The sequence below is a fragment of the Rousettus aegyptiacus genome, unplaced genomic scaffold, assembly GCF_014176215.1.
Source record: "Rousettus aegyptiacus isolate mRouAeg1 unplaced genomic scaffold, mRouAeg1.p scaffold_m13_p_3, whole genome shotgun sequence".
NCBI classification, from domain to species: Eukaryota; Metazoa; Chordata; class Mammalia; order Chiroptera; family Pteropodidae; genus Rousettus; species Rousettus aegyptiacus.
In genome coordinates this window covers 105,035,508-105,051,438 of record NW_023416306.1, presented here as the reverse complement: position 1 = coordinate 105,051,438, position 15,931 = coordinate 105,035,508, and the positions used below count along the sequence as shown (strand labels likewise).

At 50.6% G+C, this 15,931-nt stretch overlaps 4 protein-coding genes across 6 annotated transcripts; 2 read left to right on the top strand and 2 right to left on the bottom strand.

Moving 5' to 3' along the window:
* The first annotated feature begins 119 nt into the window (after window positions 1–119).
* FITM1 (fat storage inducing transmembrane protein 1) lies at window positions 120–3,969 on the top strand. The gene is made up of 2 exons (XM_016120599.2): window positions 120–2,956; window positions 3,330–3,969. The coding sequence occupies exons 1-2, from the start codon at window positions 2,691–2,693 to the stop codon at window positions 3,940–3,942; spliced, it is 879 nt and encodes a 292-aa protein (XP_015976085.2). The 5' UTR covers window positions 120–2,690; the 3' UTR covers window positions 3,943–3,969.
* Window positions 3,970–6,112: 2,143 nt separating this feature from the next.
* PSME1 (proteasome activator subunit 1) lies at window positions 6,113–8,981 on the top strand. The gene is made up of 11 exons (XM_016120615.2): window positions 6,113–6,365; window positions 6,965–6,997; window positions 7,141–7,203; window positions 7,325–7,435; window positions 7,526–7,571; window positions 7,676–7,773; window positions 8,027–8,095; window positions 8,177–8,244; window positions 8,352–8,406; window positions 8,481–8,567; window positions 8,744–8,981. The coding sequence occupies exons 1-11, from the start codon at window positions 6,327–6,329 to the stop codon at window positions 8,822–8,824; spliced, it is 750 nt and encodes a 249-aa protein (XP_015976101.1). The 5' UTR covers window positions 6,113–6,326; the 3' UTR covers window positions 8,825–8,981.
* EMC9 (ER membrane protein complex subunit 9) lies at window positions 8,973–11,402 on the bottom strand. 3 transcript variants are annotated; one of them, XM_036218020.1, is made up of 5 exons: window positions 10,954–11,402; window positions 10,735–10,811; window positions 9,795–10,039; window positions 9,612–9,706; window positions 8,973–9,214 (listed from the first exon to the last, which is right to left on the bottom strand). In XM_036218020.1, exons 3-5 carry the CDS (start codon window positions 9,915–9,917, stop codon window positions 9,034–9,036), a joined length of 399 nt encoding a protein of 132 aa, XP_036073913.1. In that variant the 5' UTR covers window positions 9,918–10,039; window positions 10,735–10,811; window positions 10,954–11,402; the 3' UTR covers window positions 8,973–9,033. The 3 variants fall into 3 exon arrangements, with proteins under 3 accessions (XP_036073913.1, XP_015976103.1, XP_036073914.1); XM_016120617.2 differs by having other exon boundaries at window positions 9,795–9,864; XM_036218021.1 differs by lacking the exon at window positions 10,954–11,402 and having other exon boundaries at window positions 9,795–10,036; window positions 10,735–10,817.
* A 937-nt stretch (window positions 11,403–12,339) lies between these two features.
* PSME2 (proteasome activator subunit 2) lies at window positions 12,340–15,616 on the bottom strand. Its single transcript, XM_016120616.2, has 11 exons — window positions 15,491–15,616; window positions 15,146–15,178; window positions 14,643–14,705; window positions 14,346–14,432; window positions 14,211–14,241; window positions 14,027–14,124; window positions 13,391–13,459; window positions 13,172–13,239; window positions 12,954–13,008; window positions 12,558–12,644; window positions 12,340–12,467 (listed from the first exon to the last, which is right to left on the bottom strand). The coding sequence occupies exons 1-11, from the start codon at window positions 15,536–15,538 to the stop codon at window positions 12,387–12,389; spliced, it is 720 nt and encodes a 239-aa protein (XP_015976102.1). The 5' UTR covers window positions 15,539–15,616; the 3' UTR covers window positions 12,340–12,386.
* Between the last annotated feature and the right edge of the window lie 315 nt (window positions 15,617–15,931).

Below are 15,931 nucleotides of genomic sequence, written 5' to 3'. Positions count from 1 at the left end.
GCTTAGTGTCTTGTGTCTGTCTCTTTCTCTCACCTGTCTAAAGTCTTTTATCCTCTCACTTCCAGAAGATAGTTTCAACAAAGCCTTCAGATACGTTCGTTTATGGGAAAAAACAAGATGAAGTGAAATACTAAAATCATTTGTTAACTGAGCTTTTCAATAGGTAGCTCCTCACCGATCTCAGAATCTTCCCAGCAAGTAGAAATTGAGACAACAGGAAATAAGCGCATTTTAGATTAGGCCAGCTGCATCAGCTCTGCTCTGGGGCTGCCACTGGAGCTGGTCTGGTCTACAAGAAGTAGCCTCGAGCCAGAGAAAACCTGGTGCACACTGATGCCAGGCCCCATCTGGGCGCTTCGCCCACACAGCCACCCCTTGTACAGGTGAGGAAGTGGAGGCGTGCAGAGATCTGGCACCTGAGGTTCACATCCAGCTGTGATCCATCTTTCCCCACAACATTTCATTATCTCCCAGGCAGTTTTCAAACTGGGATACACACCTCCAGGGGTTCTCAAAGATACAGCAAGGGATAAAAAATCAGGTTCTTTTTAAAAACAATGAATTGTTCAGATGCTCAGCCTCCATGTGTGTTTTCTTCCAAGTGATCTATCTAGTGTGAGACTCACACAAGATCTGCTTTCCTTCCAGCCCTTTTGATTTCCTCTCTGCCACATCACCTCAGAGATGCCTCCCATCTCACTCAGAACCTGTATTACCTCCAGGGCACCCGAGTTAGAAGTAGACTAAAATTATTAGAGTCATCAAAGCCTCATTTAATCAAAGCCCAAGGACCATTCATTCTTCTCATTAAGAGATGTGTTTCCAATACAATTTTAGCTTATTATCAAAATGTGTGTAATGTTTATTGTACTAACAATACATTTGCTACTACTAAGAAATATGAAAATTCAATCTAGAAGAAAAAAAATTTAACTTTTAGGGCCTTATGAAAATAGGAAATGTTTAAAAATTAAATTTCAAATTATGTACTTTTTTTGCAGAGATATGTGATCAATAAAAGACTTCCAAGCATAAAACATGTTAGGATAAGTTATTTGGGGGAAGGAGAATGGAAATATAATTTCGGACTATTAAGATCTCGTCACATGTTTTTTAAATGGATAATGGTGAGGTATGTAGTCACTAGTGTTTAGATTCCATTGGATATATTTAGAAGGGTGATATAAATAGCTTTATTTTGGAAATGTTAGTATATACAATACACCTGAAACTATGTTCTTTGCAACTATTTAAACTATTTAAAATTACAATGAAAAAATTTTTGTCAAGAAGAAAAATTTTTTGGTCAACCTAAAAATGTATGAGGGTTTCTGTAGCTCTTCATGTGTAGGGTCCACGAGCAGGAACTATGCTGAGGTACAGGCTTCAGAGTCTGGAAGGAACCTGATTGATGAGTCTATCTTGATGAGTTTGCAGATGAGAGCACTGAAGACCAAGGAGCGTTAGTTGATTTTCCCAAAGTCACACAGTTGGGCTCAGAACCCAAGTGTCCTTGCTTGCTCATTCCTTTCACCATTTCATGGGCCTCTACTGTGCTCTGAAATCTCACCACCAATTTTGAAGAATAAGGGAGGAAGACAAAAAGGGATTGCAAAACAGTGAATAACAAGGACTTTGCTTGGGTAGGTTGCTCTCTGTACTATGGCTCCAGCCCCAGAGGTCAGGTTGAGAGGCCAAGTCAGGTGTGGTTGAGACCCAAGGTAACTGGTTGGAGGACCTAATCTAAGATTTCAATGGCTGGAGATTTTCTTTCTGGATCTCTGCCCCTGCTTTCCTCATCACCTGAGAGTAAACCTAATCTTTGGGGCTCTGAATGTCCAACCTGGGCCATCACCATCTCATACGGCACGCCTTTTTCAAGACACCTGAATTTCATCTGTTGGCTATCATAATAAACTAATCAAAGAAGGGTCCCCTTTAGATCTGATGTCTTGTGCATTGTTCAACCACCATGGTTTACACAGCAGCCCTGTGGCAAATTTAGCCCCTCAGACCAGGTGAGCTGGAGCTAAAACAAGCTCCTGGGGTCACGGTATGCAAATGTGGATAACCCTGCTGATATGCCTCCCAAGTCTGAGCTGGATACAGTGCAGTGCACGGCCATCTTGCTGCAAGCCCAGTGGTGGGTTCGTGTGCTCAGACCTGAGGGGAGGGGCTGGATCACACTGATGATGAGGCAGACACAGATTTTTTAACGACTTCCTAAGGTTAAGTTAGTTTTATCTTTCTGACCCCTGCTCTCCCTGTGGAGCAAACATACAGTAAAGTTGGGGTGGGTGGGGGTGACTGTCTGACCAGAGACTGTCAAACCAAAGCAGGTTGTGGACAAAAACAAGCCTGCACAGCAGGCCTGGCCCTGAGACATGAACTAGAACATGCTTAGAGCTTGGGACACAGACCTAAAGGGTCAAGGGGACACAAAGCTAACAGGAAAGGTCACAGGCCTCAATCAAGACATGCATCCAAGGCTGGGACCTTGCTAATGTAGCAGCCCTTTGCCCTGGCCCCTTACTGCCCCCCGCCCCTCTCCCCCGCCTGCCAGCTGCCAACGGGCCTCTGCCCTGTGTCTCTCACACCTGTCACTGCCTGTCCTTGTCTGGGGGGGGTGCCCCATCAGCCCCTCCTCAGCTGCCCAGCAGAGCAAGCAGTTAGTGGGGAGGGGAGGGAACATGGAGCGGGGGCCGGTGGTGGGGGCAGGGCTGGGAGCTGGGGCCCGAATGCGGGTGCTGCTGGGCTGCCTGGTCAAAGTGCTGCTCTGGGTGGCCTCTGCCTTGCTGTACTTTGGAAGTGAACAGGCCGCCCGCCTGCTGGGCAGTCCCTGCTTACGGCGCCTCTACCATGCGTGGTTGGCAGCAGTGGTCATCTTTGGGCCCCTTCTGCAGTTCCACGTCAACCCTCGGACTATCTTCGCCAGCCACGGCAACTTCTTCAACATGTGAGTCTACGTGAGGCCATGGGCGCCGGCTCCTTGCACTCTGGGATCCTAGCTCCCTCCAGGCTTCTGTCCTCCTGCCAGTCCAGACACTAAAAATAGGCTAGGAGGTTGAGGAGAAGGTTGGAGGAGGGGGAAGGGGACAGCACTGCGGGGGTATTGGGGAAGTCGGGAACAGAGCTAAAGAGACAACATGGACCCTAGAAAGCTGAATGGGCCTATAAAGAGATGGCAAAGTTTAAGTGAATGGGGGCGGGGGTTAGACGGCACAGGAAACAGAGAGCCAGTGATGAAATATAGGACTGGGGACAGAGAAGTGGTGGGAACACCAGGGTGGGGAGATGGGGCTGAAAGATCTCCTCTTCTCTGCCCACAGAAAGTTTGTGAATTCGGCTTGGGGCTGGACGTGTACCTTTCTGGGGGGCTTCGTGTTGCTGGTGGTGTTCCTGGCTACACGGCGCGTGGCAGTGACTGCCCGGCATCTTAGCCGACTGGTGGTGGGGGCAGCCGTGTGGCGGGGGGCTGGCCGGGCCTTCCTGCTCATCGAGGACCTGACAGGCTCCTGCTTTGAGCCTCTGCCCCAGGGCCTGCTGCTCCACGAGCTGCCCGACCGCCGCAGCTGCCTGGCAGCTGGCCACCAGTGGCGGGGCTACACCGTCTCCTCCCACACCTTCCTGCTCACCTTCTGCTGCTTGCTCATGGCTGAAGAAGCAGCAGTGTTTGCCAAGTACCTGGCCCATGGGCTGCCCGCTGGCGCACCCCTGCGCCTCGTCTTCCTGCTCAATGTGCTGCTGCTGGGCCTCTGGAACTTCTTGCTGCTCTGTACCGTCATCTATTTCCACCAGTATACTCACAAAGTGGTGGGCGCTGCAGTGGGCACCTTTGCCTGGTACCTCACCTATGGCAGCTGGTATCATCAGCCCTGGTCTCCAGGGAGCCCTGGCCATGGGCTCTTCCCTCGTCCACACTCCAGCCGCAAGCATAACTGAAAGAAATAAAGGCATATCAGGCCTGGCTCTGGCCTCTCTCATCATTTGGTTGAGGGGACCTGGAAAGGGTGGGAAGGGTAAAAAGGGCTGGTAGTTGCTGGGGTTCCTCAGGCATTCCTTGAATGTCCTCCCTTATGTTTGATGGCCATTTCTTCTGCTGTTCTTTCAATCTCCTAGTTCTTGCCGACTTTGAGCTATCCGAGGCTCTGATGTCAAGGGATGGCATTGCTAGGGAAGGTAACAGTGCCCTTAGGTATGGGCAGCATTCCTGCTGAACAGGTGCTCCATTCATCTCTCACCTGGTTGATTCATTTTTCCTGCCTCCCCCTCTGCCTTTCTCAGGGGCCTGCCTATCTAAGCACCCTACTCAGGGACCCTTCCTATCCTTGTTTTTGCTGTAGGGATCTGTGTGTGCTCCTTTATTTAACAGATGTTAGTTGAGCCAAGCACAGTTCCATGCCATATGAATATGAAAGACCAGATTTTGCTGCTTGGGGGTGCATGTGTTACAGGGGGAGGCAGATGATAAACTCACAAATAATAATAGCAAACATTTTTGTATTGTGCTTACTCTGTGTCAGGCATCATTCTAAGTGTCTATCAGTTCTTCAAACAAATTAACACATTTAGCCCTCATGACAACATTATGAAGGTTTGGTAGTGTTCCCATTGTATGGTTGTAAAAACTGAGGCACAGAGGTTAAGTAATTTGTTCATAGATAGTAAATATAAGTCAGGAGTATAAACCCAGGGTACTATGGGTTCATTGTGCTCTAAACAAGGGATCAGCAAGCTACAGCCCTCGTGTGTCCAGTTTTTGTATAGCCTGATTGCTAAGAATGGTTCTTGTATTTTTTAATGGTTGTAAGAAATTAAAGAGTATTTCATGATATGTGAAAATTATATGAAATTCAAATTCATGTCCATAAATAAAGATTTATTGGAACCTAGCCACACTAATTCATTTAGGTACAGCTATTTACCTGCTACAATGGCAGAGTTGAGTACTGTAGTTGCTAAAGGCACTGTATGGCCCACAAAGCCTAAAATATTTACTGTCTGGCCTTTTACAGAAAAGGTTTACTAACCCTTGATCTAAACCACACTGTACTGAAAAAATAAGCTAATATCAGAGATAAGTGCTATGAAAGTACTAAAACAGGCTGCTTTGTGATAGACTTGGCAGGAAGTACTTTATAAAAGATGATGGAGATTTCTCTGAAGAAGTGACATTTGAAGAAGTGACATTTGCACTGAAAATGGAATGACGTGGGCCGAAGAAAGGTGTGTCAGGCAAGGGGATTAGCCAGGGCAAAAGCTCTGAAACAGGTAAGACTGTGAAACTGACAACAAATGAAAAGCCGGGTATTTGCAAGTGTAATGAAAAAGGGGGTGGGTGGGGGCGGGGGAAGCAGTAGAGAGTAGAGTTGAATGGCAACAGGTGCCAGGTAATCCAGGCAGACGTTATGGACCAGGAGAGCCCTTTGGATTTCATTCTGAGGTCTTCAGGAAACTGAGAAAGTTTTAAGAAGGAGCGGGATCCCGGTGCCATGTGGAAAGCGGGTTACGGAGCAATAGAGTCCACAGCAAGAATCAGAACAAAGCCGAATGGGGCCTGTGTTGGGTGATGCCAGCATCTGAACGTCACGGCATGGGCGAGAGGATGGCCTGTGGAGCCAGGGGCCCAGGCTGGTTGGGCTAGGTAACAGAAGGCCAGCTGAGGAAAAATGGAAGAGCATCGTCAGATAAGGTTTATAACTGTTCCAGCCCGAGCTGGAGAAGAGAGACAGTAGGGAGTCAGGGGGCAGAGAGAGACGGGAGGCGGGGCGGGGCGTCCAGAGGCGGGCATTGGCCTAGGTGGTGACAGAACGCGCCTCGCGTAGAGGAGAGGCGTGGAGAGAAGGCAAAGGAGTGAAAAGGAGCAGGGAGGAAGAGGCGGGGCGTTGAGTGCAGAGCCGGGATGGGGGAGCTGGAGTGGGCGGAGGCAGTAGGCGGGGAGTCAAGAGACTGACAAAGGCGGGAAGGCAAGAAGGGAGAGGCAGGCGGGGGGGGGGGGCGGAAGGCGGAGCAGGGAGAAGGAGGCGGGGCGTCGGGAGCTGGACAGAGAGGGAGAGGTGCGGAGTCCGGAGCAGCCACGGGGGAGGTGGGCGGGGCGGGCGAAGGAGGTCTATGGAAAGGCTCTTCTCCGGCTCTAGGGGGAGCCCCGCATAAGCCTTCTTCCTCCGCCCCCCGGTCCTTTTCTCTCTGGCCTGTCCCCGCCTCCTCCAGTGCCTCCACTCCCCGCTACCCAGGAAGGCCGTGCGGGTTAGGCGCGCTGCTTTCGCTTTCCCTTGGTGGTGCCCAGTCCTCGCTCCTCGTGAGGCGCTAGGCCCCCTGCCCCTGCAATGGCCATGCTCAGGGTCCAGCCCGAAGCCCAAGCCAAGGTGAGCGCTGCGGGTTCGAGGAAGGGCCCATTAGTGAGGCGTGGCGCCAAAGGGGCGTCCGTGATCGGATCCCCCTCCCCCAGCCCCCAGACACGAGTTAGGGTCAGTCATCGAGCCCAAGTGAGTCTGTGTGCCTGGAGCACCTCTGAGACCGCCGGGAACCAGTGGGGTTGCCTACCGGGAGAAGGAAGGCGGCCGAGGTTCAGCGGGGTGAGGCGAAGCGAAGAGCTAGCGTGGAGGGGAAGTCTGCTGGCCCAGGGCCGGGCCCACACACAGAAGGGCTGCGGGACCTTCCTTGCTGCCTCATTACCTTTCGCACGGGGATGTAGGGCCGCGGGACCTGCTCCACAGGGCACTCCGTCCCTGTCCCTGTCGCACAACGCTCTTACACCTCTCCTTATACAGCCCAGGAGACCTGAGAGATTTGTTCTCACTTGAACCACTCTCCCTTCACCGCCAGGAATGTTCTCATCCCCCAAATCCAGTGGGGATCTATTCCACCCTTCCCCAAGCCAGGCCCTGCACAACCCTAAGAGAACAGTTCTCATAATGAATTGGCCATAAAGCCAGGTGTCTGAAGGGCTGCATGTGTCCCACAGGTAGATGTGTTCCGTGAAGACCTGTGTACCAAGGTAAGACCTACCCCATCAGCATCACATCCTTACCCAACTCCCACGGCTCAGCCCTTCCGTGTTGGGCAGCTTCAGCCCTGCTTCACTGCCTAGGAAGGGCATTTGATTCTGATCCCCATCTTTCCCACCCCCACCTCACTCAGACAGAGAACCTGCTCGGAAGCTATTTCCCCAAGAAGATTTCTGAGTTGGATGCATTTTTAAAGGTATTGGGGCTGGGCAGGCAGCTAGAGAGTAGGGACCAAGGCAGGAACCTCAAGGGGGGCCATGAGAGTGAGGAGGTGAGAGGGATGCCTTTACCTCCAGTCATCCTCCTATCTACACCAGGAGCCAGCACTCAATGAAGCCAACCTGAGCAATCTGAAAGCCCCATTGGACATCCCAGTGCCCGATCCAGTCAAGGAGAAAGAGAAAGAAGAGCGGAAGAAACAGCAGGAGGCAAGCCAGGAAGAGCTGGGAGGAGGGACCCAACCGTGGGGGAAAAACCAGCCTTAGGCCTGACTCCCAAGAACCCTTCTTTCCCTGCAGAAGGAAGACAAGGATGAAAAGAAAAAAGGGGAAGATGAAGACAAAGGTATTACTTTGGTGGGAAGGGACTTGAGTCTCACCTCCCAGGAGCTCCTCTTCCCCATACCTCATGCAGTCCCAACCATGTGACTGAGCCACTGCCCACCCTAGGTCCTCCCTGTGGCCCAGTGAACTGCAATGAGAAGATTGTGATCCTTCTACAGCGCCTAAAGCCTGAAATCAAGGATGTCATTGAGCAGCTTAACCTCGTGAGCCTTCCCACTTCCACCCCCAGGCTTTAGGTCAAACCCTTTGTCTTCCTTTATCCTTGCCACATAGGACATGGCCCTTGCCAGGTCTCAGCAGGAGAGGGCACAGCAAATGAAGCCAGAAGTCCAGGCCCTGGAGCTCAGAATGGACCTAGCATTCTTATACCCACCTTAGGCAGGGAAGCAAGGAAGGACAGGAACCTGGGAATTGAGTTGGGGCTGATGTGGCTTTGATGCCCTTCCCTTCTCCCAGGTCACCACCTGGTTGCAGCTGCAGATACCTCGGATTGAGGATGGAAACAATTTTGGAGTGGCTGTCCAGGTAAGAGTGCTGCACTACTCTTTTGCCCTCATGTCTCCAGTCCATGCTGTTTTCCACTTCCTCCTTGCATTCTTTCCCCAGGAGAAGGTGTTTGAGCTGATGACTGCCCTTCACACCAAGCTGGAAGGCTTTCACACTCAAATCTCCAAGTGAGTGTCTGCCCAGCTGCACCTGCATGTAAACTCTCCTTTTGGCTTGGACAGAGGCCTGGGCACTCTCCTCCTTCTCCCACTCCACACCATTCTATTTCCCACAGGTATTTCTCTGAGCGGGGTGATGCTGTGACCAAAGCAGCCAAGCAGCCCCATGTGGTAGGTGAGGCCCAGGTCAGGGTCATGGGGGGAAGGACATGTTTGAAGTCAGGCCTGACCCAGGTCTCCCATAGGGTGATTATCGGCAGCTGGTGCATGAGCTGGATGAAGCAGAGTACCGGGACATACGGCTGATGGTCATGGAGATCCGAAATGCTTATGTAAGGAGAGGGCAGGGGAGTTGTAGGCAGAGGCAGCTTTCCCAGGCCACCCTCTCCCTGACCCTATGGGCTAGGGGTGAAGGGTGACAAAGCTTGGTCTGTCCACAAGGCTACAGAAATGGGGCACAGAGCCATTGGGGCCTGCAGCTGATCCCCACTTCTTACTGGCCCCATAGGCTGTGTTATATGACATCATTCTGAAGAACTTTGAGAAGCTTAAGAAGCCTAGGGGAGAAACAAAAGGAATGATCTATTGAGAGCCTTTTCTCATACTGTAATGGGTCTAGCAGAGACCTTTCTATCTTCGACATGGCACTCCAAACTTTGTCCTACCTTCCGCCTATTGAGTTCTCTTCCCGTCCCCACCCCCTTGCCTCCTAGGCACAATAAATACAATCCTTGTGGTACCCATCAGCTCAAGTCTCTTTATTGGATCCCGACACACACCACCTCCTCTGGCCCTGGTTTAGGCATTTCCATTGGTGGGACCAACCCACTGGGTGATTCGGGTGTTGAGCTGCTGGTTGGTCCAGTCCTGTCGGATGTCATCAAGATGGCAGTCAAAGTCCACAAGGTGCTGGTAAGCCCGGCCCTCCATTAGTGCTCCCACCATCTGCCGTGACTCTTCCCAGTCCCTCCACATGACTCTGAAATAATAACCCTCATGGAGGTCAAACTCAGCAGGCAGTGGGACCAAACACATGACAGAAGTTAGGTCTAGAGCAGCGGTCTCCAACATTTTTGGCACCAGGGATCAATGTTCCTATGAGAATCTAATCATGCCTGATGATCTGAGGTGGGGCTGAGTTGGTGATGCTAGTGCTGGGGAGGGGCTGCAAATACAAATGAAGCTTGACTCACTTACCTGCCACTCACCTCCTGCTGTGCAGCCTGGTTCCTAACAGGCCACAGACTGGTACAGGTCCACAGCCCAGGGGTTAGGGATCCCTGGTCTAGAGAACAACCCTTGGGGCAGGACCAAGGACAGAGGAGGCCCAGCCTCCATGGGTTTCTAAGACGAGGTAGAGGGATCGAGACACTCACAAGTTCTTGTCCTTGGGGACCCAGTGGAGGCCATGGTTCTCCAGGACGATGACTGGGGGAACATGAGGCTGAAGCACTAGTTTCTGATTATCCAACTGTGTAGACAAGGAAGGGCAAGTAAGGGCTTCAAGGATCCCCCTTCCTACTTTCTTTCCAACTCCCTCCTTCAAACCCAAGTCTCACCATAATAAGTACTGCATCAGGGAAGAACTCCACAATCCGCCCAGCGATTTTCAAGGCCAAGGGCCCAGGGCTGTGTAGAGGGAAGATCAGAGGAGTGAGGAGCCAACTGTGGGCAGACCCCATCCATCTGAGCTGTGCCTCCTGGGTCTCATTGACGTGGAGCAGTGATTGTCTTTCCCTATAGCTGACCTGGCGGGGTCAGGCTTTCTTGATGCTTCATACATGACTGCTTTGATGCTTGACTGCTGTGGGAAAAAGGAGCTCAGACATTGCTAGTGAGAGTGGAAATCAAAGGTCTTGGAGGGTAATTCGCATAAGCATCCAAATTTAAACTATCTACTATACATATGCTGAACCAGAAATTACATGTATAAAAAAGTTATTGTAGCAATAGGACAGTATAATAAAAAACTGAAAACAACCTCAATGTTTAATATAAGGCATTAAATAAATTATAGTAGATCCTTATTCATGCCAAATAGCTTTAGAGTAAGGCAGATCTTGGTGTAGAGATGGAAAGGTGTCAAATATTTATTAAATGAAGAAAAACAAATTACAAAACAGTATGTATAATTTGACCCAGATAAATGATTAATATATAAGTAGATAATTTTTTTCTATATACATAAAAAATTTCCTTTTTCAAAGTTGCTAGTTGGGCTTCCTGTGTTCTTTCAACAGTTGGGGGGGCACCTCATTTAAAGCAGGTGTGCCTTTTCTTATTGATATATAGCTGTCCTTCCTACCCCTACCATAGCTTCTGAGCATCTTTATATTTCTTTATATTTCCTCACTCCAGTACTCAGCCTCGTGCCTGTTGTACAAGTCCCTGATTCTAAGCATTTGATTAAGGAAAGATGAAAGGAATAAGGGAAGAGGGATTCTCCTGATCTCCCACCCCCTTCCCATAACTCTTTCTGCCTCTGGCTACCCCACTCACCTCTGGTCGTCTAGAGCTGCATTGGCATGGTAGTACCCAGCCACTACCAGACCGGTCTGCGCGCCCCACACGTCCACCTGCCGTGGGAAAGGGTCCATCAGAAACTAAATTCTGCCACCCGCCCTGTGGGTGTACATCGCTGCCAAGAGGCCGAGGATGGGTTTGGGCTAGGGGGATTAAGGGGTTTCTTGGTGGCTGGTCGGCATTCAGGTGCGGCACCTGGTTGAGTGCGACCTCCAACATGACGGACAGGGCTAGGTGACTGTGGAACAGGGGCACGCAGTCCGTGAGGCACAGGCATTCTCCCGACTGCGCCGCCGGCGCCAGTAAGAGCCCGTTGACCGCGGCGTGCGGGTACCGGGCGGCGTGCAGGCACATCTTCACGTAGGCCCGGGCCGAGATCTCCACCTCGCCCATGGAGAGCGGAGCCCCAGCTGGCGTCGGCGAAGCTTCCTCCAGCGCCCCGGCGCTCTCCCTAGCCCTTTCTGTACCCCCTCACTTATGTTAGGTGGTGACTGACTCGGCTCGAAGGCAGCCTGCTGGCTCCAGGTGACCGCGGCTCTGGAGGTTTGCCTCGAACCAGGTCTGTAACACAGGCGTTCCCGATTGCATGCTGCGGCACCGAACTCCGCCTCCGCCCGCCCCCAGAGGGAGGAAGCAGATTTGCACGAGTCTCAGGGACACAGAGTCGGCCGCTCCAAGCAGAATCCGACTCTGGAGTCCTGCCCACATGCTGCTCTTTGATAGGCTTAGAGGTTCTCATTTTATCCACTCACTGGCAGCGTTCAAACCTTGCCTCGCCTTTGTTTCCAGCGAACTGGAAAGAATTCACAACTACAAAGGAGAGAACTGTCTGCACGCTGATTGGTTAGGCTATCTGACTCTGGCTCTTGATTGCAGGAAAGCTTTCTCTGTTACCTGTGCCGCCCACTTCCAAAGGCCCGGAAGAGCCAGCAAGACGGACCTCGCACCCTACATTGGTTGTCCCGCAGCTGTGTATCTTTGAACTTGGACATCTAGCGGGCCGCCCTGCCCCTGCTGTGTGGATTTGTATTCTAGACCAGCTCTGCCATTTAGTAATGTGCCATGGCCCTTGGTTTCCTAGTGAACAGATCTACCCTTCTCATAAAGAAAAAACTTGCTTTGGAAGTTTTTCTCCCCTCCCTGCCCTTGAGAAGGAGTCCAATCACCTGTAATGCTTCCAGTGAAACCTCATTATCCCTCCAGGCTTGCTCTGAGCTGATAGGTGATGAGATGTTTTTCCTTTCTTCATTCCCTGACCTAAGGTACCAGAGCTTTCAGCTTGTCTGTCCAAAGCCTGCTTATACTTAAAGGGCTCTGCCCAAATGCCACCTCTTCCAAAAAGCACTTATGAGATCCCTGGATGGAAATAACGTTGTGAAATTCCTAAATACAGGTTATCTTCATGGTTGTCATGGCATGTAACAGTTTCCATCCTGCTTTTTAGGATGACTTCTTAAGAACGGGATGGGCATCTAATTCATCTTTGTCTTCCTGGTATCCCCTCCCTTTTCTACCACTATATCTACATTCAGTGGGGGGCACTCAGTAAATGCTTTTTGAATGAATGACACACACCAGAGGTACTCCACACATAGTATAGGTCGTTTATTTCCCTTCTAGCCCTGGGCTCAGTACATAGATGGCTTCTCTTCGCCCTTTGGGTTGACAATTTTCTCCAGATTGCTGCTAATGATATGATAAAGCTCAGCCTAGAAGAAAACCAGAAGGGCAATAATCAGGTTCTTGGCCCTTCCTCTGTCCCCTCATTCTCCTCCCTTAGGGGCTTACTCCACACTCACATAGAAGGCCCTCAGGTCCAGCACCATGGCCCTGAGCTCCCCATAGGCCGCCTCATCTCGCTCATGCACCAGGGCCCGGTAATCCATCTGGGATATGAAAAACAAAGCTGAGTCAGCTTCATGAAAGGTTGGGACATAGTTTGGTTTCCTCATATAGGGAATAGGTAACTTAAAGATGAGCCCTTCTCAGCATCAAGAAATGGGATTCTCACACGACCAGACATAGAAAAGGATCAAGGTTTTTGAAGCCCAAATCAGTTTTCCTAGGCAATGCTCTTTGCTTAATATTGTTCACATGAGGAAGGTCATAAACAAGGTAAAAAGGACCTCTCTCTCACTTTCTTCACCCCACCCCAAGCCAGCCTCAACCGAAAGGCTGTTGGACAATCCACTCACTACATGGGTCTCCTTGGAGGCCTTGGCCACAGCATCCCCGCGTTCTGAGAAGTACCTGCCGGAAGCAAGGGGAGTAACCACAGGAATGAGTGCTCAAAAAGACATACTCCCTTATACCCTTCCCAAAGCCCCCATTCCCCTGATGGAAATGCCCAGCTTGAAAAGTCCCAAAGAAATGTCTCCACAGCCCCCGATGTTGGCCCTCCAACTGCCCTTACTTGGAAATGGTCGTCTGAAAGGCTTCTACTTTGGTCTTGACTGCATTTACCCTCTCCAGCACCTTCTCCTGTGGTGACAACAGAGATGGGAGGCAAAAAAACACTTCATCTCCTTCCTTCACTCACTATCTCCTTCTTCCTCTCAGTGTATCTAGCTCCTACCCTCTACTCCCCAAGTCTCTCACGGCTCTTAACATCTTCATCATACCCTTTTCTTACCTGGATTGCCACCCCAAAGTCATTTCCATCCTCAATCTTGGGAATCAGGTGCTGGATCCATGTGATCACCTATGTTAAGAGGTAACATGTAGGAATCATTCAACAAACTTACTGGGTTCTTATTTTTGCTACTTCCTAATAATGCTATATTTAATTGAGCATTAAATTGAGCACTGTGTTATGTATTACATACATCATTTAATCTTCACAGTAATCTTTCAAGGTATATATTCTTATTAAACCTACTTAACAGATGAAAAAACTGAGTCACAGAATATCTAAGTGATTTACTTAAAGTAATCTAAGTGAATTACTTAAGTGACAGTCATGATTTGAACCCAGGTAGTATCCCTCTAGGGCCCAAACTCTAAAACTAACTCACTGTATCATAGCACCTGTACTGTGTACCTTGTATAGCAGGGGGTTCTGAGGTTATGGAGGTAGATATAGCACAGTTTCCGATTTCAGGGATACTACTGTGATATCAGAGGTCTAACAAAACAAAAGGTATCTAAATCCAAGGCACCAAAGGATGTTTCCTATTTTACGAATAGGTTCCTGAACAAAGGACTTGCATCTCTGAAGAATACCAGGGCCTTGCTTGGGTTCTCTATTTCTACCAGTTCCCAGGCTTACCAGAATGCATTTTTCTTTGAGAGTCCAGACTTCTGGCTTAACCAGCGCAAGCAGGGCCAGGACCTTCTCATTCCCAGGGAGAAAGCCACACTTAGGGACTGTGAAAAAGGGGAGATTTAAGTCCTTTCTCATCCAGCAGTCACTGTGCCATTTCCCGTTCCACAGCCACTCCTTCTTCTCTTACCTTCTTTCTTCTCTGGCTTATCTGTTTCCATCTAAGAGAAAAAGGGGGAAAGTAGATTCAGAAGAGTTATGGAGGTTGGAGAGCCATCATCTCCACTGGGTTTATAGTCTGAACCCTACACCCTGAGTACCTTACCTCATCATCCTTGGGTGGAGGGTCTGGAATAGGAATGTCCAATGGAGCCCGGAGAGAGGTCAGGTCAGCCACATTGAGGGAGTCCTCCTGCACAGAGCTTACTGTCAGGGGCTGCCCAGCTTTCCCACATCCCACCTGCTCTCTGCCTCCCAACCTGGGCTCAGGCCTCACACCATCGTAATGTTCCCAGTCCAGAACTCGCAACCACTCACAACTATTCTCTGCATGCTAAGCCCAGTTGTTAACTAGAGAGGGTAGGTAGAGAGGACAGAGGCCATGGGAGGGGTCACTACTCACTTGCAAGAGCTGATTTAAGTGTATGATTTTCTGTGGTAGAAATCTGTAGAGGAATTCCTCAGCCTGTGGGTTACATTGCAAGAGTGAGAAAATCACAGAAGACACTCAGTGAGATGTCTGAGAAGTGGGACTGAGAAGGCCCTTGGAAATCATTGAAACCCAGACCTACAAATGATGAAACTGAAGCCCAGAAAAGTGAAGGGACCTGCCCAAGCTAGGAAGTGGCAGAACCAAGATTAGAACTGTGGTATTTCTGCTTTGAAGCCACAGTGTTTCCCTCCACACCAAAAAAGGGGAGAAAAGTGGCAGAAGTGGGGAGAGAGTATTAAAGAGGGGTCAAATTAAAGGTAGAGATCAATAATTAGGAGCTTATCTTGAGTGAACGCTTGATAAGGGAAGTAGGGCCCAAGTGTATGGTGGGTTTGGGGAACACTCTGAGAGGGTGTGACCCTCAAGTATTGGTCTAAGATTCTAGGTTAAATCGCTGCATCTGGAAGACTTACCTCTTGGAAAAGATTCTGCCGGAAGACATCCACCTGCACAGAGCAGTACCCGGATATTGGTTAAGGGTCTCAGTTGCCAAGAGTAAAATCCCACTCGCAAATGGATACCCTCCAATTTGGCTCAGGCCTTTCCCACCACAAGCCAGATTTCCCTGAAAGTCCATGCTTAGTGCAGAGACTGGCCAGAGAGCAGGAATCTGGGAATCCCCCCAGGCAGAAGCGAAAGCACTAAAGAAAGAGATTAAGGGAGTTCTCTGGCACGGCCTTGGTCCCCTAGAGCACACAGCTTGGCCTCCATCCAGGAGGGTTCCCCAGCCCCCTCCTGGCCTCCCGATCTTTCGATACCTGTTTGCGAGCTTCCCCACTCAAGCGCACCCCACAAGGCTTAGCCATGCTGCTCCGGTTGCTAGATCTCGGGTCTCCCGGCTAGCCGCCTGGGCTTTCGCTTTCACTCCCCACGTCCAGACCCGCCCCCCTTAACCCCGCCCCCTTCCTTCTTTTCCCCCTCCCCCTGGCAGACAGCAAACCATAGGGAGCCCCTCAGACATTCTCGGCCAGTTGAGACTAGGAGAGGCGGTGCAGGCTCGGTCACAAGCCCAGGGGTTGTCCGAAGGAGGGGCTAGGACAAGTGGGACCGCGGAAACTGGGGCGGGGCTAACCGGGAGAGGCAAGGGCGGTTCAGGGAAAGTCCAGAGTTGGGGCGAGAGGGCTTGGAGAGTGGGAGAGGGGATGTTCAGTCCTGGGGCTCCCCTTAGAAGGCTCGACTGTGGGGAGGGCCCCGGAGAG